Source organism: Podarcis muralis, chromosome 12 (assembly GCF_964188315.1).
Source record: "Podarcis muralis chromosome 12, rPodMur119.hap1.1, whole genome shotgun sequence".
Classification (NCBI taxonomy): domain Eukaryota; kingdom Metazoa; phylum Chordata; class Lepidosauria; order Squamata; family Lacertidae; genus Podarcis; species Podarcis muralis.
Genome location: NC_135666.1, coordinates 1,177,463 through 1,203,422, shown reverse-complemented (window position 1 = coordinate 1,203,422; position 25,960 = coordinate 1,177,463). Strand labels below are relative to the sequence as shown.

The window sequence follows — 25,960 nt, the reverse complement described above, 5'->3', positions numbered from 1 at the left end:
AGAGGCGGCGCGGCGTCGTCCGGCCCGCATGCAAATGAGGGGGCGTGGCCCTGGGCGGCTCGGGCTCCTGGAGGTCGCGGCGGGCGCGCAGGCCGGCATCGCACCGGGGCAGCTCCGGGGGGAGGAAGCCAGGTGAGGAAGGGGGGGGCGGGGGGGAGGAGAGAGAGAGAGAGAGAAGGGGCTCCGCGGTCATCTAGCCCAACCCCGCCCGGAAGGCGGCCTGGCCCCCCCCAAAAAATTGAAAGGGGGAAAAAGCTGGAGGTGCATTTCCAGAATATATAAGATATTTTTAAAGATTTTTTAAAGTATTACAATAAAAATGAAAAAAATAACAAAAATTACAAAATAAAAATAGTTAAAAGCACACAGATTTCCCATTGCTTATTTTCCTTTAGCTTGTTTCCTGGACCTCCTCATACCTCCCTTTTTTGTATTCCACTTCAAATTGTTGGTTCAGCAAATCCTTACCATTAGATTTTTACCTATTTATAACCCTCTTTTCATATTCTCTTAAAGCATTACAGCTGGAAACCACTTAATTTCTATCCAACATCATTCTAACATTTATTAATTTTAGAATATTTCTGTAGATAGTCTTTGAATTTCTTCCAATCTTCTTCCGCATTTCCAAAATATAAGATAAAAAAACACATAAAAGACAAGCTACAGGCAACTCTGTAAAACAAAATTTAAAACAAACTCTGTAAAACAAAATTTAAAATTTAAAACAATTTTTTTTTTTTGTTTTAAGCTACAGGCAGTAACAGTATTGGGTGTTGTGTCTCTGGACCTGTTAGGCCAGGAGTCAGCAACCTTTTCCTGCTGCGGGTCCGTCCACTGTCCCTCAGACCTTGTGGGGGGCCGGACTATATTTTGAAAATAATAAGAATGAACGAATTCCTATGCCCCACAAATAACCCAGAGATGGATTTTCAATAAAAGGTCACATTCTACTCGTGTAAAAACACGTTGATTCCTGGACCGTCCGCGGGCCGGACTGAGAAGGCGATTGGGCCGGATCCGGCCCCCGGGCCTTAGGTTTCCTATCCATGTTTTAGGTCCATAAATTACCATGCAGTCCTACCTCGGGTTACAGGCACTTCAGGCTGCATTTTTTGGGTTATGGACCACTGAAACCCAGAAGTACTGGAACGGGTTACTTCCAGGTTTTGGCAGTCGTGCATGCGCAGAAGATGCTAAATTGCGCTTTGCATGTGCAGAAGCACTGGATTGCAACACTGCTGCAGGTTGCGAACGTGCATCCCACACAGAGCACATTCGCAACCCGCACTGTATAGCATATATATTCAACACACAAAAACTGCGGCCATTTTTGTTGTGGGCAAAGGACAGCTGGACATAGAAAGGGCCCCCTTCCCTTCCGGAGCTGAGGGCCACATCAGACCTCTATCCGGCCCTGGCTGAAGGGATCTTGGCCTTGAGAAAGGCAGACACTCTCACCCCAAGGGGCGGATGGAGATTGCTTTGGGTTCTGGGAATGGACTCAGGGTGGGGGTTCCAACAGAAGCTGGGGGGGGGCCCTTCTCCACCCCCGTCTGGATCAGTTGCCCCCATCGCTCTGGACACCTTCCTGACCCAGGCCAAATGTCTCAAATGTCAAGGCAAAGTCCGACCATAATTTGCTTCCTGGACATGTGACAGGCAGCTGTTCCACAGGGCGGGGGCCCCCCTCAGAAGGCCCTCTCCTCTTTTAACGCCTCCCAAATGGGAGGCCCCCCATGCCTCTTGTGGCAGGGAGTTCCACAGGTTAACAACAACTCCCTTGCCTACGGGCACAGTGCTGCGTAGTGGCCCCCGCCTGTGTTGGCTGGGCTGGGGGTGCCGGATCTGTACCTCACCGCCTCCCTTCTCCCCTGCAGGTCTGGGGCTGCTGCTGCCCCCCACTTTGCCCCCTGCCATGCTGCTGCTCCTTCGGGCCCTGATCAGGGGGGGCACCGGCCCCTCGGCCCCCTGGGCTGACCCAGGCGGGGCTGGCCTGCTCCCGACCTGCAGCTTCTGCCTGGGGAGGGCCAAGCCCCCTGCCTCGCCGCCGGAACCCGGCCCCCTGCATCCCGCTGTGGCCCCCGAGGGGTCACCGGAGAGGCGGAGCAGCTTTGTGGCCCTGAAGCGTCTGCTGGAGCGATCGCGCAGCGTCCCCGAGCTCCTGCGCTGGCTGTGGCAGAACCCGGGCCGGGTGTCGGGTGCGCATTATGCCCTGGCCCTCGGCCACCTGGGCCGCCTGCTCCCCCCGGGCAAGGGGGGTCTCCGCCTGGAGCCCCTCCTGCACCAGCCCGACTTCCAGCACCTCAGCCGAGCCGTCGCCAGGCGCTGCGCCCACTTTGACGACGCCACCCTCGTCCGCTGCCTCCAGGCCTCGGCTGCGCTGGGTGAGACCCGGGAATGGGGGGGGGGCGGATCTGGGAATGGTCGAGTGGGAAGGGAACCCCAAAGGTCTTCTAGTCCAACCCCCGGGCTCTCAATGCTCGCCCAGGTCCCTATGCCAGGGCCAGCCAAGTAGCTCAAAGCCTCTCTGCTGAGGCTGATTTATTTATCCCACAAACTTACTTATCCCACAGCTGGATTGGGAAAAGACCTCAAGGCGGTTTAGGAGAAAGGATCAAGCAGTGAAATTGCCGCCGGGAAGAAGGGAAAATAATTTGAAAAGTTAAAATAACAGCTTAGCCCTCCGCAAAGGGTAGCTCCATTGGTAGAGCCAGAGACTCTGAATCTCAGGGCTGTGGGTTAGAGCTCCACACTGGGCAAAAGATTCCTGCTGGGTGGGGTTGGACTAGATGACCCCAGGGGTCCCTTCCATGATTGAAAACAGATTAAGACTTGCACTGGGGCAGGATCTGTCTGATTATGTTTTTAGCAGGTACCCAAAAAAAAGAGCACAGTGAAGGCTCCTGCCTATCAGTAGTTCCAAACTGTATTATTATTATTATTATTATTATTATTATTATTATTATTATTATTATTACTATTGATTAACTTTATGTATCATCTTTCATCCAAAGTTTACATGGCAGCTTATAATATAAAAACACAAAAATACAGGTCACAGTAACAAACAAAACAATACACTCCCATTTTGAAAGACCGTAGATAGTTTAAACAGCTTTAGTCCTGGCGCCGAAAGATACGTAATGAGGGCACCAGCTGAGCCTCTCATTGGGGGGGATTGCACAAACGGGGAGCCACTGCAGATAAGGCCCTGTTCTCATGCTGCCACTGTGTGGGGTCCCTGGGGGCTTTGGGGGGTGGTGGGGTGTGTGGGCAGGAGGGGCTGAAGGCAGTCCTTGGCGTTGACCAGGCCTTTCTCTTCTGGCTTCCCAAGGGCCGCCCTTCAGGGTCGGGCAGCGGTGGGACGGCCTCCCCCTAATCCCTGCTCTGCCCCAGGCCTGCCAGGAGACGGCCGCCTGGTCCTGGCGCTGCAGGATGAGGCCCAGAGGCGGCTGGAGCGCCTTCGCCAGAGGAACGTCTCGACGGTCAGCGGCAACAACGTTCGCCTCCGCCCACTGAGCCATGCTGCCGCTACCACCACCCCTCTGGCGGAGGCCTGCAAGGGCAGCCTAGAGGAACAACGCCGCCTGCAAACCCTCTTCTTGCTCCTCTCCTACTACTGCCTGCGGGCCCAGAAGCAGCAGGAAGAAGCCCCACCGGTGCGGCGCGAGTTCCTGCGCCTGGTGCGCCTCTCGCTGCGCCAGCTGCAGGTTGCGCAGGAACAGGAGCTGGCGCTGCTGGAGGAGATGCTCTGTCTCTGCGCCCGCGAGGCCACTGGCAGCGACACCCTGGGCGCCATCTTCGGATCCCAGCTCTTCTACCAGAACCGCCGGGAGAACTTCGTCCGCGGCATGGCAGGTGGGTGCCGGGGGGGGGGGGGTGTGCGGGGAAGCGGGAGGCGGTGCCAATCTTCATCCAGCGTCCCTTCCTCCTGGTCCCGGGTTTTGTCAGTCCTTTTTATCCCATTGATCTAGCGCATTAACCTGGTAACCTTATATCCGAGGCCCTTAAGTCTCTTCCATGTCCCTTCCGCGGCTCTTCTTCATATTCTCCTTTCACTTGTGGGAACTCCAGCTTATTAATGTTTTTGGCCCTTTTCAACAAATCAGCCCCTTTTCTATAGTCCAAACTAAACTCCATGTGGTATTTAAAAACATGTTTCAAAATCCTTCCAAAATTGAGAGCCCCCACAGCTCCAAACCTCTCACGGCCCATTGCCAAACTCGGAAAGTCCAAACATCCCTGCACAGGGGGATCAATCCAACCCCCCATTTCCAAACCAGTCCAAACTTTATCTTTCCAAGTCTGGTTTTTTCCAAGTTCATTTGTCAAATCCAAAAGCTCATGTTCCTGCAGGTCCGCAGCTCCCTCCATCTCTGGCGCCCAAGATTCAGCAGCATCCTCTTCTCTCATCTGTTCTGTCAGGGCACACTCCTGATTTAATTCCTGGGTGGGCTCCATATATTTCCCCACTGCCTGATCAAAATTTCCCACTGCCTGTTTAAAATTTCCCACTGCCTGTTTAAAATTTCTGATCGAGTCAGTCATCAAATTCGTCTTCTCATGTAACTGTTCCAGTAGGGCATTTGTTTTATAAAAAGCGCACAACAGAGCTTCTGAATACATTGTCCTACAAGGTCACAAATCTATTCCCACGATTGTAATCTGTGACAGCTGTAAACTCCCTGGAATTAGTTACAGTTTCACAGTCTCCCTCTAGGGGGAAAACTTCTATTTGTTCTTTCTTTTGAGGACAAATCTAACAACAAAGTTTTTTTTTTCTTTGCTTTATTCAGTCTACAAAGAAACGGAAGGCTGACTTCCTGTTTAGACCTTCCCGTCTCAGTACCAAATTGAAGTAAATATTTAAGCCCGATTCCTTTCTGCTCGCAAGTCCTTATTTTAAGTCCAATTGTTCCAAGTTTAGGTACTCACGGTGATTATTTTTAAAGTCCAAATTGTCCCAAAAAGAAGGCAGCGCTCTCCGGCAACGGCTATGCGGCTTCGCTCCACGGAAAAAGCAGTTGACTCACAGCACCGCGCCACTTCCCCCTCTTCACTTCGGAGCCCGTTAGTGGGTTCCTTTGCGGGTTGGGGGGGGCGCTAAGGGTGCCCGCCGAGTCCCACGGTCACAGGCTTCATCCACCTGTGATTTCCAGAAGGGTCCCTGCTTCGCCACAGCGGGAAAGACCCGTTTCGCGCGGAGCTAGTCCCTCCAGTTCAGAGGGAGTCCCACAACCCTGAGATCAAACGTCTTATGCTGCACCAACTGAGCTATCCCTGTGGGCGGCAGAAGGGGTTTTTCCTACGGGGCTGGTGGGGCAGAGCCCAGTGCCCCCCAGGGGAGTAGAAACACCTCAATTGGAGTGAACAGAGGGGAGGCCCAGGGCTGAGCTCTGAGGAAACCAGTGGGAGAGACAGTATGGTGTAGGGGTCAGAGTCGTGGACTAGGACCTGGGATATCAGGGTTCGAATCCTGCCTCAGTCATGAAGCTCCCTGGGTGTGACCTGGAGCCAGTCCCTGGGGTAGCTCAGTCGGCGGAGCACAAGACTCTTCGGGTCTTGGGTTTGAACCCCACGTCAGGCAACAGATTCCTGCAGGACTGGGGGTTGGACTAGATGACCCTGGTGGTCCCTTCCAGCTCTACAATCCCATGATTTTCCCAGCCTCACCTCCCTCACAGGGTTGTTGTGGGGGTTGACTGAGGGTGGGGAGAGCCCCGTATGCCTCCTTCAGCTCCTTGTAGGAAAAGAGGTGGGCTTCTCACTGCCAGCAAGCAAGGGGGGGCTTCTGGGGTCTCCTCGCAGCTCAGCCCCACGGGACACCCACCCTCTGCTTACACCCCTCTTGCGAAGGAGAGCCCACCACCCTCCGAGGAAGCCTGTCCCACCGCTTTCAGGGGGGGCACGCTGCTTATTTGGGGGCCCTGCTGAGCTGCTCTTTCTCTCCGCAGACTGGTTCCCTGGCAAGGCGGGGGGCTTGACCCCTCCCACCATGGCCCTGGTTGCCAAATACCTGGCCCGCCACCGCCTGAGAGAGCCTCGCCTGCTGGACGCCATCGCCACCTTCCTGCTGGAGAGGGCACAGCAGCTGGACAGCAAGGTGAGCTTGGGGTTTGGGGAGCCTTCCTGTTTGGGGTGCCCCTAGCCAGAGGTCAAGGAAGACCGACAGACCACCCGGCGCCCCCTGCTCTGTTTCTAAGGACCTGGGAAGAGCCAAAATACGGGGTGAGGCCCATGGGCCACTCAGTATCCTCTTTGCACAGTGGCCAACCAGGGGCCCTAGAGGGAAACCCCTGAGCAGGATTCAAGCACAGGAGCAGCTCTGGGGTTTCCAGCAAGCATCACAGCAGAGCTGAGAAAGAGAGAGGCCTGCAAGTACAGGGTGCTGTACAAATTTAATTAATAAGAATAATAATAAGTCATTGCTCACTGTCTCCTCCTCCACAAATTTGCCTGTTTCTCTTCTGAAGCTGCCCAAGATGCTTCCCATCCCTGCCTTCTGTGTGTCAATTGGATTTAGATGTGTAGGAGAGGATGTTAAGTGATTATCCTTCCTCTTTTCCTGTGTGTCAAGAGCCCAGATACCTGCTTCACTGGGGAAAAATCATCTGTGCACAGCTCATCTCTAGAAGCTTTTAAGACGAGGTTGCATAAACTTTTAATAATAATAATAATAATAATAATTTTTTATTTATACCCCGCCCTCCCCAGCCAAGGCCGGGCTCAGAGCGGCTTACAAGCAATAATAAAAACAAGAAGAATGATTACAACTTAAAAACAAAAATAAAATACAACATTAAAATAGTGGAACATTAAAATATTAAAATGTAGCCTCATTGCAGGAGGAGAAGGAAAAGAAAAAAGCAAGAGAGGGAGGGAGGGAATCAAATTGGCTCCAAGCCAAAGGCCAGGCGGAACAACTCTGTCTTACAGGCCCTGCGGAAAGAAATCAGATCCTGCAGGGCCCTGGTCTCATGAGGACACTGAACACTCCCTAATCAGCCAAGACGGGCACGGATCAAGGAGGCAGGTGATGGGCCTACCAACTTGGAGGAATCTATCCACATCAGTAGGGAGTATCCGATCAAAATGGTCCAACACTGGACCTGAAGTCAGTCGAGGGGCCTCCAGTTCAGTCACTGTATCTAAATTGGCAGGGAGGTCACGGCGGAGCAACAGGACTTTCTCCGCAAAAAAGCTCGCGAATGCCTCACAGCTGTGGGTCGAATTTGTGCTTAAATTTGGTTGTCCTCCTAAGGACGTTATTGACCTAATTAGAACCTTTTAGAACCATTAGGATGCTTTAGGCAGACTTGGATTACCTTCTCATTTTTTATCTTAAAAAAATCACTCTCAGGCTCTTGGGTAAACAAGGAAAACATCAGTTTTACTCACCTCAAAAGTCCTGCAAGGGTTCAGCACGTACAGGGACGAAAATTTTGCAGGCAGTAACCCCTAACAGTTACAGAAGTCCATGGTCCAGTTCAATTTGTGTGCTCTCCAGAGGAGAGCGAAGAAATATCCTCCCCCATTGCAGGCTGAAAAAAGTGGAGATTAAGTTTCTCTTCTTCCCTTTCCCTCCACATAGGATTAGAGGATATTATTATTATTATTATTATTATTATTATTATTATTATTAATTAAATTTATAGGCTTCTCTTCATCCGAAGATCTCAGGGTGGCTCATTTGTGATCTCGGCTGCTCATCCTGTGGCAGGGAGTTCCACAGTTCAGCTGCTGGGGTTCTCCCTGATCCCTGGAGCAGCCCACCTCTCTGAGGCTGCCCTGGTCTGAGGCTCTTGGGGGTCTGGAAGCCCCACCAGCGCAGGTCCCCTCCCAGTGTGATCTGCTGAGCACATCGGGACCCGCTTCCTGGCCAGTGCCCTGCACGGGGTTGGCCTAGATGACCCTCAGGTCCCTTCCGACCGGACGGTTCTGCAAAGCGTGCATCGGAGTCCAGCCTCCCTGGGGCTTTGGGGAGGGGCAGGACATAATGTTGGGGGGGGGGCAGAGAGACTGACCCCCCAGGCCTCTCCTCCTGCAGATGATCCAGAAGCTGGTCTTCCCCTTCAGCCGGTTGAACTTCCGCCCGTCCAACCACGCCGCCCTCTTCCCCCGCCTGGAGGCGGCTCTGCAGAAGCCGGGCGTCTCCCCGCTGGCCGCCCTCAACGTCCTCATGTCCTTGGTGCAACTTGGCCACTTCCCTCCTGCCCTCCTGCGCCAAGTCTTCTCTTCCGCCTTCCTGGCCAACGTCACCAGTAGGTTCCCGCCTGGCGGGGGGTTGGGATGGATGACCCCCGGGGTCCCTCCCTTCCCATGCTGCCGTTCTGCCACTCCATGGGCCTCGGGACCCTGGGAGGTCCAGTGTTTTTTTTTGGGGGGGTTGCTGTTCTTCGGGGGGCCCCGCCTTGAGCAGCAGATGAGGGGCAGCTCCCCTTCTCCCCCCCCCCCCAGGCAGCCCCTGCGGGCAGATTGTGCTGCGCTACCTCTCCCTCTTGGACGCGGCTGTGGCACTGGAGGTCCCCGAGTACCGCGGCCCCCGCCTGCCCCCCCAGTACCACGTGCGCATGTTCGAAGGGGCGCTCACCGCAGACGAGGCCAACCGCAAGTACAGGTCAGAGCCCGGGGGGCGCGCCTGGGCTTGCCAGGGGTTGGGATGGATGACCCTCTGGGGTCCCATTCATCTCTCCTAGGAAATTCCCATGGACTTGGTGTGAATGACTCAATCCTTTTTTGGAGAGGGGAATATTTAACCTCGGGGTGGGTGTAATAATTGGGAGAGAAAGCTAGGAGGGGAAGAGGCGCTGAGCAGCCATGTGTCTTTTGGGGGACGGGGGGGCCTTTGGCACACTGACCCCCCCTCCTCTTTGCTCCTCAGCTACAAAGGCCTGGTGGGAGAGGCTCTCTGCCAGCTGGTGGGCAGGGGGTGCTTCCGGCAGGACGAGGTGGTGCCCCCGGGATATTGCCTAGGTGAGTGGGGGGCCCGTCCTTTGGGGCCTGTGGGGTGGGGAAGGGCCCCCCAGCCGGAGAAGGGGGCTCGGCTTCGGCCCCCAGGTCCCTGGCTTCCTTTGCTGTATCAGAGCTGAGGTTCACCTTCCGCCAGGGATGCTCTTTTGGTCGATTCCTGCCTGGCCGGGGGTTGGACTAGATGACTCAGGGGGTCCCTTCCAAGGCTCTGATCCTTCGATTCTCAGAAAGGTGCCCTGGGTGTGTGCTGGGCAGGGGAGCTGGAAGCTCTCGGATGAGGCGTGCAAATGTCTCCCTCCAACTCACCTGGCATTTAAGGGGCAGAGGCGGGTGAACAATTTTCCATTTTAAAAACGGGTCGTAAAAGATCACCAGCAGATCCAGTCTCAGTTTTGGGGTCATATTGAATTTTCCACACCAAAGTCTGTTTCGACAGCCTCTTTGCTTCTTCCCGCTTTAGGCATAAATTGATGGATCCCATTAGGTTGCCTCATCTTTTAAATATTTGCAAATATTTCAACAGAAACGAATTGCTGCTCTAAACGCTTGGCGTTTTATAGCATCCTTGGACTCTGGGGCTGGGCTGGATGACCCCTGGGGTCCCTCCCAACTCTGCAATCCTGAGAGTCTATGAATCTTTCCTCCCACCCCAATGAAACGCTCCAGTTCAGCTGCTTTGGGCTGTTGGGGATAAAAGCAGCTTTGGGGATTTTTCCTTTCTTAATAATTTGGGGGAAATTGCTTTCATCTCCCGCTCACCTCCAAGACTTTCCAAACTCCGATCAGTTGGACCTCCTTGGTCCTTTGACATGTCACATACAGTGGATCGTGCCCTCCACCCCCCCCACCTGTAACTGCAGGCTCCCTGGGGGAAAGAGTGCTCCTGAGCCCGTGCAAAGTGTTTTTTTTAGCCACCAAGCAACCCCACTTCTCCCTTTGTCTTGAACCCCCAGCCGATCCCCCTTTCTTTCTTTCTTCGCAGACTTCCTGCTCTGGGTCACCCCTTCTGGCAGCGTCCTCCCCCTGGGGGGCCCCCACAGCTCTCCCAAGGGTGCTGCCCTCGCCTCTGGATCACAGAACCCGGCATCTTTGGGGCTGGAGTCGACAGCAGGGTCTCTGCTGCCCCCGGACAGCTTGTGTGGCCCCAGCCGGGAGCCCTCGCCAGGGACCCCCTCCCTGAGCAGCCCCACACGGACGGACCACTCCCTGGCGAGCAGCAACGGGACCCACTTCTTCCCCGCCTGGGGGCCAGAGACTGGGCAGGGGCTCCGCCTCCCCCCAGTGGACGAAGGGGGCCTCTTCTCCCCCCAGGGGCCCAGCACCAAAGGCGCAGCGCAGGGTGGTCCACAGGAGAAGGAGGGGCTCCACAGGTACCTGCAGTGCGAATGGGGGGGGGGGAGGCACCTCTGACCTGGGGCCACAGTCGTGGGGGTGGGGGGGCCTGGTGCTTTTTCCGTCGCTTGGCCACTGAAAGGAGCCAAGTGCTTTCCTCTCTCAGCCCATCCTGCTGCAGTTCCGGCATTGCAGCGGGTTGGACTAGATGACCGCTGGGGGTCCCTCTTCAGTTCTGTGCTTCTCTCCTTCCTGGCCCAGCGAGGGCCCAGAGCCGGCTCAGTTTGCAGGCTGCCTGCCCTTGCCTAGCCTCTTCTGGCGGTGGCTCACAGCCTGTGCTCAGAACATGTCAGGGCTCGGCTGGGCCAGGAATGCCTAGCCTGGGGGGGGGCTGAGTTATGGGGAGGGAGGGGTTGGAGCCTGTTTGCAGAAGGGGTAGCCGTATGGGGGGTGCAGAGGAGCCAAGCCCGACCCCCCTAAACCCCGGCTGCCTCTGGAGCTGGCTGTTCCAGGGCACCCTCTAGTGCCAAGGGGGGGGGGCCTCTCCCCCATCTTCTTGCGTCTGGGGAGGGGGCCTGCCCTCCGTTTCTGACCAGGGGAGGTGACGACATCCTTCAGAACTTGCAGAATGTTTTTTTCTGGGGCTCTTAACTGGGGGGACCTTGAGTGACGGGGGGGCGCACACTCCCTCTGATGCCAGCACCCCATTTCCTCCCCCAGGGTGGTGCTGTCTGTCAACGACCAATGGCATTACTGCCACGGCTCCTCGGTCCTGGTGGGCTCTCGGGCCATGCGCAGCCGACATCTCCGCCTGTTGGGCTACCGCCTGGTGCAGGTGAGCAGGACTCTCCTCCCCACACTTCCGGATGGGCTGGGCCGCTCCCAGGCAGCGTTTCCCGGCTGTGCTGCCCAGAGGGGTCCCCTTGGGCCGGATCCGGCAGCCAGGCTCTTTGGACGCCTGCATGGAGCCTCCGGGAGCAGGAGCAGTCTACCTGGACGCCCAGAGTCCTGGGGTCTTTTGGCCGGCAGGCTTTTCCTCTGCTTCTTTGCTCTGCAGCTGCCCTACCAGGAGCTGGAGAAAATGAGGGGCATCGAGGAGACCAAGGTCTACCTGAGACGGAAGCTGGAGGAGCTGCAATTCTGAAGCAGACGCCTCGCTGTGGGTCTGTGTGGGTCACCGGACAGCGGGCACGTTTGGGGATGGTGTGGGTCTTTCCTTGCAGAGCACACATTCCCCCAGGGCACCCCTGAGAGGGATTCGTTCAAGGTGCAAGAGAGGGTTTTTCTTGGCAATAATAAATTAAAATAAATTAAAAGAATAATAATAATAAAGAGGCGAAACGTCCAGACCGGCTTCCTTCTCTTGCTTTATTTGCCTCCCTCATTCAGCAAGGAATGGGGCAGAGGGCTCCCTTCCGCCGCCCCCAGCCTCCCCACAACGCATCGTCCTGCCTCCAGCGCGGCCCTATGGACCTGCCCCACTCACTTCCTCCCGGGGGGGATGCCCCGCCCCACTTTCCTGGGGGCACCTCTTCCTTGGCCTTCGGCTGGGCATGGTTGGGGAGGCAGTGCCCCCCAGCTGAGGGCAAAGCCCCTGCCCCACTGCCCCGCCCTAAGAAAGCCGCGTTGAGATTGGATGGGGCTAGAGGGTGATTGTCTTTGGGGGCGAGGGTGGGGCACGCCCCCCGCCCCCTCTAAGGCTGGCGCAAGGAAGCAAAGGGGTGGGGGGTGTCTCAGGGGTGTGAGTGTGCTGAGCGCCCCCAGAGGCGGCTGGGGGATGTGGGGCGACCCCTCTGCTCCGGGGCAAGAAGGCACTGGGGGTGGGGGGTGGCTGGTCAAGGCACTGGGGTGCCATCTCCAGGGCCCTTTCCGGCCGCTGCCCTGCGGGTCTCCGTCCATGCTGCCCGCCTCACACGGGCATGGGCATCTCGTTGTACTCGTCCACCCCTTCCCTCTCGTCCAGGATGGGCTCGGCCTCGGCTGCGTCCAGCTGTGGGGCAAAAGAGAGGGGGGGCTCAGGGGCAGTGGGGGGAGGAGGAAGGGGCGGCTTCTGCTCCCCCGCCACCCCCATCCCCGGGAGCAGAGGTGCCAGCGCAGCCCGCTTCCCCCCTGCCTTGTGAGGGCTCTGCGCCCGGCGGGGCCTCCTCTGTGTTGGCCACTTACACACTTCATCTCCCTCTCGGTGAAGATGCGGCTGAGCAGGCACATGCGCAGGGGGACTGTCAGGATGAGGATGAAGGGGAAGGCCAGCGAGGCCACCGTGGACATGACGGCCCACAGCACCGCCAGGCAGGCCAGCTGCAGCAGCGTGAAGAGGTGCATCCGCAGCGTCCGCACCTGCAGGGCCACAAGCGCAGGGTCGGAAAGGGGACCCCGGGAGGTCATCCAGCCCAACCCCCGGTTACAGCTCCAGGAGCCCTGGCAGGCGGCCGTCCAAGGAAGACCCACAACCGAGGCCAGAATCGCCCTCCGCCTTCCCACCCCACTGGTCCCAGGAGAAGGGGGGCCAGACCTACGCCTTTTGGGGCTCAGACTGTTATGGGGGTCCCATTCCCTATCCAGTGGGGTTTTTCCATGACAGATCCCCACGTTAAAAAATTAAAAATTAGCTGCTACAATAGATTTTGATTAAAATGTCTGCCCTGGGTTAGCTCACCTGTCAAAGTCACTGGGTTAATAAAAACACCCAGTGCCATATAGTTTTCCGGGCCCCACCTTGGGCAAAAGATCCCTGCCTTGCACGGGGTTGGACTGGATGACCCTTGGGGTTCCCTTCCTACAATCCTGTGATTCTTTTCTGAGCCACACATTCGCGTCCCGAGAGCTTCCTGGCCGTGACACTTTCTGGAGACGATGCTGGGAGAATCTGAGCGCTCTTCAGCAGAACGGCCAACTTACCGCCTTTACATCTGTGCCGCAGATTCTCAGACTTTGGGATTGTTGAAATAGATGCCGCCAGAAATTAATCCGTTTCAGTCATGCATCTCAAACTGAGTCTACTGGACCCATTTTTTAAAAACAGCAATGTGGACAGAAGTCGCTTCTGGGGCTCCTCCTGTGGAGCCAGGGGCAGAAGGACCCTCTGGGCTCTGGGGAAATGGGGCTCCGTGGGGTGCAAAGAGCCTCTCCTGGGCCTCTCCCCTGACCCCCCACCCCAAATCCCAGGCCAGGGCCCTCCCCTCTGACCTTCTTGACATAGGTGACATCTGGGTGGTGCTTGGGGGGCATAAGAAGCAGGTGGAGTCGCTCGTAGAACTGGATCCCGTTCAGAGAGGTGACGCCCATGTAGAGGAAGATCCCAAAGAGGACGGCCAGGGGGATCTTGCGCAGAAGGTCGCCAATCACGATGGACAGGCCTGGAGGGGGAACAGGGCGGTTCAGCAGGAGTCCTGCCAGACCCCAACATCCCCCCCCCCCCGCAAGGTGTGGGTCTGCCTCCCCCAATGCCCCCACTTTGGGGCATCTCCATCAAGCAAAGTGACAAGATGGAGAATGCATGGAGAAGTACGATGACGCGTTTATACAAAATATAGTCATTTAAAAATAAACACGGACATATTTGGATAATGAAACCAATACCTAGACAAGTATATGGAATAGTAAGGGTTAACTCTTAGGACTCAGCGAAATAGCCATTTGATTGCACTATAAAAATGAATCACCAGATGGCGCATGAGAGCAGGAAATTTTAAAACATGGTTTTCCATAGAGATTTTACCCTTTTGTTATTCTGACTTGCAGCGTTTTTTCCCTGTGTCTAGATCAGTGGTTCCCAATTAGCTCATTACTGAGGACTCCCTATTTTTCAAAAGCCAAGCCACGGAACCCCTACTTTTGAAAATTTAGATAACTCTACGGGAGTTACCTCCACAAAGCAATTTTCGGAACAAAATGTGGGGTAGCCCCTAATAAGCAAAGGATTTTAGGTATACTAAAAAACAGACTCGGACTGAGCGATATCTGGTTTTCAGCATAGTGACGTATCAGCAGCTAAACATTGTGATATTCCAATATATGTCTGAAATTGGAGATCAGGAGTGGGGCTGAGGGAGGGAGAAAATCCTAGAGATTAGGCGGGTGGGGGGCACACAGATCTGGCATGGGGCTGAGGGCTGGGCAATGTCAGGTTTCCAACATTGTGGTATATCACCAGCTGAACCTCGCCGTTTGGTGAGATACAGCAATGTTGAAATGAGCTGCATTGGCTGCAGGCGGGGGGCCAATGCAGCTGCCTAAGTCTGCCCCCCTGCTCAGCTGCAATGCAGGAGTTTTTTTTATTTATTATTATTATTATTACTATTACTGCCCCGTCCATCTAGCTGGGTTTCCCCAGCCACTCTGGGCAGCTCCCAACCAAATATTAAAAACACAATACAGCATCAAACATTAAAAACTTCCCTAAACAGGGCTGCCTTCAGATGTCTTCTAAAAGTCAGATAGTTGTTCTTCTCTTTGACATCTGACGGGAGGGAGCCACCACCTAGAAGGCCCTCTGCCTGGTTCCCTGTAACCTCACTTCTCGCAGGGAGGGAACCGCCAGAAGGCCCTTGGAGCTGGACCTCAGGGTCAGGGCTGAATGATGGGGGTGGAGACTCTCCTTCAGGCTCCCCCTCAGGGTCCTCCATGCCACTTTGAGGAGAGGGGCACTCCTGGTCCCCCCCAAAAGCAAGGAAGTCTTCCTTATTATTACATTTGCCTTTCTCTCTCCTGGTTCTCCTCTTCCTCATCCGCAACCACCCTGCCAGGCAGGCTTCCCTGAGCGGCCCCTGGTGTGTTTGAGGGGGGTGGGCCCCCTTCCCCGGCCGGCGACTCACCCACAAGCAGTGCCACCACCAGCCCGGTGACGCGCTGCTCCTTGACCTCCTGGATCTTGGGCTTGTCCCCGGGCGCCACGGCCTTGCTCATGACGGTGAGGGCGTTGGCGTGGGTGACGGAGCGAACAGTGGCAGCCGCCAGCCAGGGCAGCCCAAAGAGGGCGCAGAAGCCCCCCATGGCCACAATCAGGAGCAGGTCCAGGTGGAAGCCGGAGCCCTTCTGCAGCTTCCGCTCCTTCTTGCTGATGATCAGCCTGGGGGGGGGGGGCGAGGAGGAAGGGGGCCAGACGGTTAGGAGATGATATATAATGAATTGGAAAAACAGAAGTTTAGAATAACTCAAAGCCTTCCTCTGAGGAATTCTAGGAGCCAAAATCCCAAGGGAGCAGAAAAGACTATTTATGTACGCAACCGCGGCTATGTGGATGTTACTGGCCCAGAAAAGAATGGCAGATCAAGTGGATGGATCATGCCGAAATGAGGAAGATCAAAATTTTAATAACCTGATGAAGAGAGCACAGCAGAGGTTATATTTTCTGAGAATCCTCCGGAAAAACAATCTCTCAAAGGACCTGTTGGTGGCATTTTACCATTGTACTGTGGAGAGTGTATTAACGTATGGTCTGTGTGTGTGGTTTGGGAGCTGCATGGCCAGGGAAAAAACAATGCTGTCCAGGGTTGCAAAGACTGCGGAGAGAATAACTGGGCGCACTCTTCCCACCTTGGATCAAATCTATGCTTCCAGGTGCCATAAGAAAGCTGCAGAGATAGCGCAGGATAGTGCGCACCCCGGAAATGATCTCTTTCAGCTTCTGGAAGAAGGTATAGGGTTATAAAGACTAGGGCTAGCCGCCTGAGAAACAGTTTCTACCCAAATGTGATTTTGGTTTTAAATGCAGTGTAAGGTGGTCTCTGTGGGAGTATATTGTATTTAAAAATGGGGTATCAGAGTTTTTAGGAGGTTAACCAGGATGGGATAGCGGGCTTATTGGGTTTTGAATGTCTGATGTAGATTTTTTCAATTTCGTTGTTCTCTATGGGACAATGACAATAAAGATTATCATATCGTAAAAATAAGGAATGGGGAAAATTTATATTTTACCTTAAAAAGTATAGTAAACAGTTGAAATTGTTAGTAGGATTGGAAGAACACTTGTAGTTTAATGATGAACTTTGAACATAATGGAGATGTGAAAGATTTGGACTATTATAACAGATGCAGGAGGAAGTGATTAATAACAGGACCCACAAAAGGGAGACGTCGAGGAGATTCCTGGGAATACTGTTTTTATGTTGTATGTTGGTGCTTGTAAAATTTACAAGTGAAAACCAAATAAATTTATTAAATGAAATAAAAATAATATTAAGAAAGGAACCGGCGCCCCCTGAAACCCCTTGGCCTGCCCCTCCCGGCTCCTAGAGAGGACCCCCCCCTCCGCAGCCAAAGGGTCCCCCTTGGGACAGACCCCGGGCGCCCTGGGCGTGACTCACGTGGTGATTTGCGTCTCCATGAAGATGAGGATGAAGACCAGGACGGCCGGCAGGACACTGGCCACCATCATCCAGACGGGGAAGGCCTGGCTCTCGCCCAGGGGGTTGATGACCCAGCCCCGCTTCTGGGGGTCCGTGACCGAGAAGCCGTGGGGCACTGAAAGTTTCTGCGGGGGAGGAGGGGAGAGAGGAGGTGGGCAGCGGGTGAGCGAGAGGGAGAGGAGAATCATAGAAGGGGTTCCGGAGAGGAAAATGGCAGAGGGACCCCCAATGGTCAGGAATGTCCACTAAAGGAGATAGCCAGGCACCCTCGGCTTGAAAACCTCCAAGGAAGGAGGTGGCTAAGATCCAACAATCTAGGCTTCCATATGTCAACCCTACAATAATCCACTAGGATGTAATAATGCACAATAAAATGAACTCTCAAGATACCAGCAAATAATTAAATTGTTCTTGTTCTTGGTATTATTATTATTATTGGTATTGTTAAGAGTTTCTGCCAAGTTCCGGTCCAGCACTGTAACCACTGCACAGCGCTGCCTGCCTCCTCCGTTCCAGGATCCTTTGGGGCGCTGAGCCCACCTGCCAGCTCACCTGTGTGTAGGTGTCCCGGATGCTGTAGTCCACCAGCACCATGATGAGGATAGCGATGGGCACCCCGAAATCTCCAATCACACGCCGGACCTGCCCAGAGAGAAAGAGGGAGAGACTTCCTCAGCCCTGGCCTTCAAGAGCTGTTTCTGGTGGCAGGAGCATGTGGCTTTAAGGCAAGAGGCCTCTGAGGGTGCGCAGAGTGCCCCCAGACCCTCCTGCCCCCTCCTCTGCCCCCTCTTGCCACCCCTCCATGTAATTTTTAATTTGAACCCCATCTTTCTCTACTGCTGCACACAAAGCGGTTGACAAGCTGAAGAAACCCCAAAACGTGCAGCGTAATAATACGATCCAATGCAAAAATATATAATCACAATTAAAAAAAGGTTTTAATATAAACATATCATAGAATGGCAGAGTAGGGAGAGACCCCTGAGGGTCATCCATCTCACCCCCCTGCAATGCAAGAATCGGTGACGGGGGGCCATCCAATCTCTGCTTAAAAACCTCTGAGGAAGGAACTTTATAAAATAAAGCAACATTCGACAATCTACTGGGTGCATAAGATGAACTTTCCAAATTCCTGCAAATAAGGGAATCCTCTCTCTGGGCAATTGCGGCCGTTCTCTTGCTCCGGCTGCCCAATTCTTCCCTGACCCGCCCCCCAGGCCACGCACCCGTCCCGGGAAGAAGCGGCTGTTCTTGAACTTGCGCAGGAAGAAGGCGATGAAGAAGGTGCCGGCCATGAGGACCAGCGAGAGGAGGGCCGTATTGGGCTGGCCGGTCACTTTGGCCGCGGAGCGGACGGACGTCCCGTTGCCCAAGACCAGGGTGGTGTTGCCGTCCAGGCTGATGTCGCCGGTGCCGTTGGCCTTGGTGCAGCTGTTGAGCGGGTGCTCCTGGAAGATCTGCCCAGAGACAAAACCTTTCCCGTTTGTTTCTTGCAAGGAATCCTTATCCTTGCTTGGTTGGTTTTTATATTGTTTCACAGAATGCTTTTTAACTGGTTTTCCACTGAGAGTGTATTTTGGCAGTGGCAGAATCCGTCTATCTCGAGAGACAATGGAGTGTGCCTTCTGGGGATGAATTCAAACTGCTGCCAAAATGAACTCTCCGGGGCACAAGATATAGGAGATAATATACAAATGGAAGAGTGGGAAAAATTATGGAAAGTGAATTTAAAATTCACTGATTGCATATTGTTAAAAGAGAACTATATGAAAATGATGTATAGATGGTACATTACAGCTGTAAAAATGGCAAAAATGTATAGAACAGGCTCCAACAAGTGTTGGAAATGTAAAGAAAAATAAGGCATGTTTTTTCATATGTGGTGGGATTGTAAAATAATCAAAAGCTATTGGGAGATTATTTATAATGAGATGAAAAAAAATGTTTAAGATAACTTTTTAATAAAAAGACCAGAAGTGTTTTTACTAGGCATTTCAGGTCAAGAATTGCCAAAAGAGAAGAAAAAACTAGGATGCTGTTAGCCCAAAGATGGAAAAGAAGAATGGCAAGAAAAACTGACGGAATACGCTGAAATGGCAAAATTAACTGGAAGACTATGAGATAAGGATAACAGAGACTTTAAGAAAGACTGGGAACCATTTATGTTATCTCTACAGAAACAATGTAGAGAGATGGACGCATTAGCAGGTTTTGATTAAACATTTACAATTACCAAAACAAACGTAGAAAATACACTGAACTCGAAAAAACAAGAAGAAAACAACGATAAATATATTAGACTCCAAATTAAGAAGAACACAATATGCAGCAGAAATCTGTGGAAGAAGGTTGCAGGGGCTGCCCAGGCCTTGGGGTCCCCCTCATACGCTTCAAGCTTCAGGGCCCCCCAGATGTGGGTCCGCCACTGACCTTGATAAGCTTGAAGAAGGTCTCGTAGATGAAGATGAGGGAGATGAGGAAGGCGAAGATTTCCTGGGTGAAGCGAGAGACATAGCGCACCAGGAAGCTGCCCTCAAATGCCACCATGACCAGCACAATCAGGATGAGCCAGAATCCGATCCAGACGCGACCCACCAGGTAGTCCAGGCCCTGCGAGGTGCAGAACTGGGGCGGGGGGAAGGACAGGCAGTGAGGGGTGTCCTCCAGGGCCCCCCTCCCCACAGTCCTGGGTGGGGGCACCTGTCCATCTCTCTCTCTCTCTCCTCCCTCCCTTGGCAGAGAGATGCTCTAGGGAGAACCAGCGCCTGTGGGGTCATTGAAAGATAACGCCATCAGGCTGCAAGGGCCCAGCTCCCCTTCTAGCAGGAGACTGATTTGGTGGGCAAAGAGGTTGGGAGGCCACTGGCCATGGATCCTGGAGCTGTGACCCCTTCGTTGCAGGGGTGGGTTGGACTACAGGACCTCTAGGGGTCCCTCCTGCTAAGGAAATACCAAAACCCTACTTGAAGGGTTTTCTCTAACCTGGCTGCGCTTTCTTGCTCGAACCAGACTGACGCTGAGCCTGCAGGACCAGATCGGGACAAAGTTGGGAAACCTTTTCAGCAGGGAACCCCAAGTTTGGAGATTTCCAACCTGGCGGTTCTGGGATTCCACCCCCCCCCCCGCCCTGAGCCTTCAGAGGGGAGAGGAGGTCCTGCACGATTGCAGCTCCGACGGGGAGATTCAAAGAGGAGACGGGACGCTAGGGAATCAGGGGAGACCCCAACCCCCTGGAAAAACTCACCATGAAGAAGGCCTCCTCAAAAACGAGGAGGGGTCCTGAGAAGCCGATGACCAGGAGGGGCTGGGCGCCCAGCAGGCAGAAGAAGATGCCCTGGACCGAGGTGGAGATGATCAGCTCTGAGACCCCAATCAGCCCCTGCGTCTTCTCACCTGGGGGGGGGGGGGAGCAAGGCTCAGAGGGGGCTGGCCTACCTCTCAGGGCTGGCGCTCCAGAGCACCCCAAACCCAGCCTCAGCCCTGCAATTCCTGGGAAGGGCAGCTCCCCAAAGGCGCAGGCAGTGTCGGGTCCGGCCAGGCCAGGCTGGGTGGCCTCTGCACCTCAATGTGGGGCGCTGGCCCCCCACTCACCCAGCAGCCCCCCAAAGGTGATGGCCGGCGACAGGGCAGCAAAGTAGATGAAGATGATGGCCGCCACGCACTGGGCGTCCAGGGCGTCCCGGAAGTCGCTCAGGTATTTGGGGTAACGGCGGCAGACGTCCTGGACCAGACCCCCGAAAGGGCGCCCCGTTCGCCGGAGGGGGTCCGGCTCCTCCTCCTCCACCTTCAGAAGCGCTGTGGGGCAGACAGGGGGCAGCAGTGAGGGCGTGTCCCCCAAAAGAGACTGAGACCCCCCAACGCTGCAACGTATTTCCACGACTGTGTTGAACGAGTGGGTGTTCATGGCAGGGGGTTGGACTGGATGGCCTCTGGGGGCCCCTTCCAACCCTGCGATGCTACAATTCTCTCATTCCTGTATATATCCCTGGGATATAAATATTTTAGATAATAACGGCAGCATTATGGCAAATCAACCAGTTGCGTTTTGGCTCAGGAGGAAGCAAGAGCTTTCCAGGCTACTGGAGCTTTGAGGCTGGTTTTGAACACGTTGCAATATATTTTGATTATCGTTTTTATTTATTTTTGTATATTTATTTATTTAGGTTTTTTAAATTAAACATTTAAAGTAACAAGCAGGACTAAGATGCGGAGATCTGCTCCGGAGATCCAGACCGTGGGGAGCCCCAAGAAATTAATAAATACAATTTGGACTATAATTTAATCTTCTTTATTTTAGTTTTTTATTTTTTATTTGAAGTATTATGATTGGACATTTAATTGGATGTTTTTTATTGGAAAATCAATAAAATGATTTTTTTAAAAAAAAGTAATAAATCACCATACAATATCTACAGGATCTCCTGGACTTCCCTCCACCCCTGTGTGGCTCCTGTCATTAGTCCTGTCATCCTGCATCTCTTATAATAACCCAACTCTTTAGCATCTCCATTATGTCCAAAGCTCACCATTAAACTACAAGTATTATTCCAAACCCATTAATGATTTTAACTGCTTACAATGGTTTTTTTTTTTAATCTTACCTATCTCAACCTAACTTACCGTTTTTAACTATTTTGTTGTTATTACTCCGAATTTTATCCTTTAAATGTTGCCAGCTTCTTAGAAGCCCCGCTTGGGCAGGATATAAATATATTCAGTTATAACAATCACTAGAGTCTAATAATCACTAGATAATAATCTCTCTTCTATGCTGCTGGGGTAGCTCAGTCGGTACAGCATGAGACTCTGAATCTTCGGGCAGTGGGTTCGAGTCCCGCTTTGGCTGCAAGATTCCTGCATCGCCGGGGGTTGGACTTGATGACCCTCGGGGGTCCCTTTACCCGAGAGCCAGCACCTACCTTTCTCCTCAGGGGACTTGGGCTCCATGGCAGCCCCCAGGAGGAGGCGCCGCTCCTGCTCCTCCCTCCGCCGCAGCATCTCTCGCTGGAAGTGGGCCACGCTCCGCAGCAGCTCCTCGCCCTGCACCTCCGAGGGAGGAAGCACCACGCTGCAGTCCAGGAACTCGTTGATGGCGTGGAGCAGGTCCTGGCGGTCGTCGGCCAGGTAGGCGGCTTCGTGGAATTGCTGGGGGGAGACAGGCAGGTGAGGCCAGGGAGGGAGCCCCGCCGCGCGGGAGAGGAGGAGGAGAGGGTGGCGATGTCCTACCTTGTCGGACATGAGGGTGGAGATTGAGCGCCCGATTTCGTGGTAGTCCATGTTGGCGCTGCTGGGCCCCAGCAGGACAAAGAGGAAGCGCACCGGGACAGGCACCTCCAGGACCGAGTCCATCAGCGCCGCCTCCTGCAGCCGCACAAAGGCCATGGTGGGCTGGTCCAGGAACTCCACGCTGCCTGCGGGGAAAGAGGGGGCAGCGGATGGGGGCCAAGGACCAGGATCCGTGCCACAAGAAAGGAGAGCTCTGGGACAGTGGCAGCCCTGGCACCGTCTCCCTCGAGATGCTCTCCTGCCTGGCAGGCTTTGGAGCAGAGGCTGGACGGCCACCTGCCAGGGGCGCTTGAGCCGAGATGCCCCCTTGCAGGGGCGGGAACGGGCACTTCAGCTCAGCGCTGCAGGAAGGTCTTGTACCTGTCCTGAATCTTCCATCCTTCTGCCTCATGCAGAGATGTAAGCCAGGAGCCAAATGGTTTCATAAACCAGGCTGACGGGCACCAAAATGGAACGCCTAGTTGCCATTTGGGGGCCGAAATAGAGCTCCAAAGTTGTATTTTTCAATCTGACTTGTTGGTTCTGAGTGTGCAGATAAAAGAGAACGGATAGGATTCTGCATCTCCAGATGGTGGAGACGTCAAGCACCATCCTGGCAACCGGGCACCTTCACTTGGCCACAAGTGGCAAATAGCCAGGCGCAAAGCACCGTATTTTTCGCTCTATAAGACGCACCAGACCATAAGAGGCTAGTTGGCTGTCCTGGCTTATTGTTTAGCCGCGCGCAGCCTCTCCCCACCAAGGGGAGCCTTCATCTCCTGCCCGGGAGAGGCTGTGCATGGCTAAGGCTCCCCCAAGAGCCGCGCTCCCTTTAAAGAGCGCACGGAGCGTGTGTGCGGCTCTTGGGGGCTTTTCCCCGGGGAGGGAGAAGAGCCGCACCCACGCTCCACGCACCTCTTTAAAGGGAGCGCTGAGCAGAGCCTCCCGCCTGCATTCGCTCCATAAGATGCACAGACATTTCCCCTCACTTTTTAGGAGGGGAAAAGTGCGTCTTATAGAACGAAAAATACGGTATGCCTGGTGAATTTTGGACGCTGCCCTCGGGGTCCTTTCTGTGATTCCTAGTTCTCCTGTGCTCTGAGGAGATCCCTTCCAACAATTCTGTGATATTCCCTATCCCTGATTAAGTTTGGCGCTTTTGTTTTTGCTATTTATTTTGCCTTTTCGTTTTTGAGGCTTTTTCAATTAATTTGTTTTCGTGACTGTGTGGAACCCAGTTCAGCTACTGATTGATTATGTGACTTCGGAAATGGATAAAAGCCTCCCCCATCCAAACAAGGACTATCATCAGTGCAGGTAAGAATTTTTTTTTGGGGGGTATTTTTTCATGTATAAGATGCCCTCTATTTTTGGGGATTCAAACTTAAGAAAATGCACTATGCACTATCCGTGTATAAGACGACCCCTTATTTTAAACTTCAACAATTTAGGGAAAAATATAGTCTTATACACAGAAAAATACGGTAAATTTAATTTTTATCATCTACAATGCAGTGGTGCCTCTGGTTGTGAACGGGATCCATTCCGGAGCCCCTTCGCAACTTGAGCAGAACGCAACCTGTGTTTGCACAGGCCGCGATTCACAGCTTCTGCGCATGCGCGCGACGTCATTTTGAGCACATGCACGAGCGGCAAAACCCAGAAGTAACCCGTTCCGTTACGTCTGGGTTGCCACGGGACGCAACCTGAAAACGCTCAGCCTGAAGCAAATGCAACACGAGGTATGACTGTACTGTCTTATTTATTCTATAGCACAGTACATAGATTATTGCTTTCATTTTATGGACTAGTGGTCTCGTTAGATAGTAAAATTCATGTTAAATTGCTGTTTCCAGGCTTTGTTTTTAAAAGTCTGGAAAGGATTAATTCGTTTTGCATTACTTTCTATGGGAAAGCGTGCCTTGGTTTTGGAACGCCTTGGTTTTGGAATGGACTTCTGAAACGGATTAAGTTTGAGAACCAAGGTTAAAAACAATTCAATCTGTCCGTGTCTTATCTTTCATTCACTTGTTCCCCAGACCTCCTCACACTTCCCTTTTTTGTATCCCGTTCAATTAGTTGGTTCAGCAAATCCTTTCCCTCTTTGTTTTTATCCTAATCTTTAATCTTAATATATTATAACTTTAGATTATCCCCTGTTAACAATCCATTTTTACACATCTTGATAACGTTACTGCTGAAAACCACTTAACTTCAATCCAACATCATTCTAACATTCATTAATTTTGCAGTATTTCTGTAAATAGTCTTTAAATTTCTTCCAATCTTCTTCCACCGACTCTAACTGTTTTTATTTTGTATTTTTCCTTTTTCCTTTTTGTAATATTTTGAAAACTTTAATAAAAATCTTTAAAAAAAAGAAGAAGTTTGAGAACCAAGGTGCCACTGCAAATAAATACTGGGGGGTCCCTTCCAGGGCTAGGATTCCATGATTCTCTGCCCCCCAGGGACTCTGCCCCTCCCTTACCCACAAGCACCACGGTGGCCTCTGCGTTGTCGGGGATCTTCTCCAACAGCTTCAGTTCGTGCTTCGACTTGGACCTGGTGATGGGACCGGGGAGTGTGGGGGACGCCACTTCGCGCTGCAGAGACCCCCGGGTGGGGGGCGGGGAGAGAGAGAAGCAAGGTGGGGAGACTCAGCTGGCTGCCGCGCATCCTTGGTGCACAGGCGCCCCCCCCAGCCACCCCACCCAGCAGGGATTCCTGCATTGCATTGCGGGGGGTCAGGCCGGATGGCCTCTGGGGGTCCCTTCCCCACTCCCTCTCACCTCCTTCTCGATGTCCACCCGGGTCTCATGCTCCCCAGCGTGGCCCCCGATGAGGGGGTCAGTCACTGTGGGCTCGGCCGCCTCGCCGACGTGGTTGGTGCTGTGGTGGTGGCCCAGCAGGGAGCCCAGGGAGCCGGCCGAGATGTTGCGCGGGAAGGAGAACTCCTTCTCGTCCGAGGGGTGGCTGCGAGGAAGGACAGCGCGTCAGGGAAGGGGGCTCCGTCCTAGGGGGGTTGGGGGGGCTTGCAAGGATGCCCCCCCTTGCTGCAGACACCCACCAAGCCAAGGGAAGCCTCCCTGGGATTATAGTAGGACCCTTATTTCCTCCACGGAGGCCAGGGTGCAATACTCCCCCCCCCGTTTTTATCTTTGCAACAACAACAACAACAACATCAGAAGCCTGTTTAAAGGTAAAGGTACCCCTGCCCGTACGGGCCAGTCTTGCCAGACTCTAGGGTTGTGCGCCCATCTCACTCAAGAGGCCGGGGGCCAGCGCTGTCCAGAGACACTTCCGGGTCACGTGGCCAGCGTGACATCGCTGCTCTGGCGAGCCAGAGCCGCACACGGAAACTCCGTTTACCTTCCCGCTAGAAAGCGGTCCCTATTTATCTACTTGCACCCGGGGGTGCTTTCGAACTGCTAGGTTGGCAGGCGCTGGGACCGAGCAACGGGAGCGCACCCCGCAGCGGGGATTCGAACCGCCGACCTGACGATCGGCAAGTCCTAGGCGCTGAGGCTTTAACCCACAGCGCCACCCGCGTCCCGTAAAACCCACAATAACTTTAAAATAAAGCTTATATCAAACAAAGCAACATTCCAGAATCCATTAGAATAGTAAACAGAATAGTAAACAGTAAAATTAAACATCAGTAAATAGTAATAACAATTATTAAACAATAACCCTGTGAGGTCCCTGCCAGATCCTGGCCTGACACTCAAACCTTGAGTCCCTGGGTGCTGTTGGACTACAACTCCCATCATTCCCAACCGACGGTTCTGCTAGAGAGGGACGATGGGAGCGCAGCACCCAGGGACCCAAGGCGGAGAGAGAGGCTGCTCTACCCACTCTGCCACACTGTCTATATGATGCCAGAGCTGGCAGGAGGAGGAGCCAGAAACTGCCCCCCACCCCCCGCTTGCCTCACCTGTGCTTGAGGAGCAGCGCCCGCAGCACGTTGGCGCGGTCCTCCGCTCGGATCTGGTCCGAAATGATCATCTGCTCCACGACTTGGTGTGCCACCCCTGGCAGGGTCT

The 25,960-nt window shown here is 53.6% G+C and overlaps 2 protein-coding genes across 10 annotated transcripts in view; one reads left to right on the top strand and one right to left on the bottom strand.

The window, feature by feature from the left end:
• Positions 1 to 11,652, top strand: FASTK (Fas activated serine/threonine kinase). 3 transcript variants are annotated; one of them, XM_077916622.1, is made up of 10 exons: positions 1 to 132; positions 1,881 to 2,387; positions 3,400 to 3,861; positions 5,958 to 6,106; positions 8,080 to 8,264; positions 8,461 to 8,620; positions 8,885 to 8,976; positions 9,956 to 10,343; positions 11,026 to 11,140; positions 11,363 to 11,652. In XM_077916622.1, exons 2-10 carry the CDS (start codon positions 1,919 to 1,921, stop codon positions 11,554 to 11,556), a joined length of 2,214 nt encoding a protein of 737 aa, XP_077772748.1. In that variant the 5' UTR covers positions 1 to 132; positions 1,881 to 1,918; the 3' UTR covers positions 11,557 to 11,652. The 3 variants fall into 3 exon arrangements, with proteins under 3 accessions (XP_077772748.1, XP_077772749.1, XP_077772750.1); XM_077916623.1 differs by having other exon boundaries at positions 8,051 to 8,264; XM_077916624.1 differs by lacking the exon at positions 8,461 to 8,620.
• A 7-nt stretch (positions 11,653 to 11,659) lies between these two features.
• The window catches only part of SLC4A2 (solute carrier family 4 member 2), a 61,068-nt gene continuing 46,767 nt past the window's right edge, over positions 11,660 to 25,960 (bottom strand). For 6 of the 7 annotated variants that reach the window (XM_028750303.2, XM_028750305.2, XM_077916600.1 and 3 more), the window contains 15 exons: positions 25,852 to 25,960; positions 24,707 to 24,890; positions 24,406 to 24,520; positions 21,879 to 22,063; positions 21,572 to 21,797; positions 20,244 to 20,447; positions 19,897 to 20,045; positions 19,083 to 19,277; positions 17,879 to 18,109; positions 17,205 to 17,294; positions 16,611 to 16,777; positions 15,120 to 15,373; positions 13,492 to 13,661; positions 12,469 to 12,642; positions 11,660 to 12,295 (listed from right to left, as the gene is read on the bottom strand). The exon at positions 25,852 to 25,960 is cut by the window's right edge and continues 27 nt beyond it. In XM_028750303.2, the coding sequence (XP_028606136.2) occupies positions 12,215 to 12,295; positions 12,469 to 12,642; positions 13,492 to 13,661; positions 15,120 to 15,373; positions 16,611 to 16,777; positions 17,205 to 17,294; positions 17,879 to 18,109; positions 19,083 to 19,277; positions 19,897 to 20,045; positions 20,244 to 20,447; positions 21,572 to 21,797; positions 21,879 to 22,063; positions 24,406 to 24,520; positions 24,707 to 24,890; positions 25,852 to 25,960 (2,534 nt within the window). In that variant the 3' untranslated portion in view covers positions 11,660 to 12,214. The remainder of the gene's footprint in view (positions 12,296 to 12,468; positions 12,643 to 13,491; positions 13,662 to 15,119; positions 15,374 to 16,610; positions 16,778 to 17,204; positions 17,295 to 17,878; positions 18,110 to 19,082; positions 19,278 to 19,896; positions 20,046 to 20,243; positions 20,448 to 21,571; positions 21,798 to 21,878; positions 22,064 to 24,405; positions 24,521 to 24,706; positions 24,891 to 25,851) is intronic. The other variant, XM_077916602.1, reaches the window with a different exon arrangement.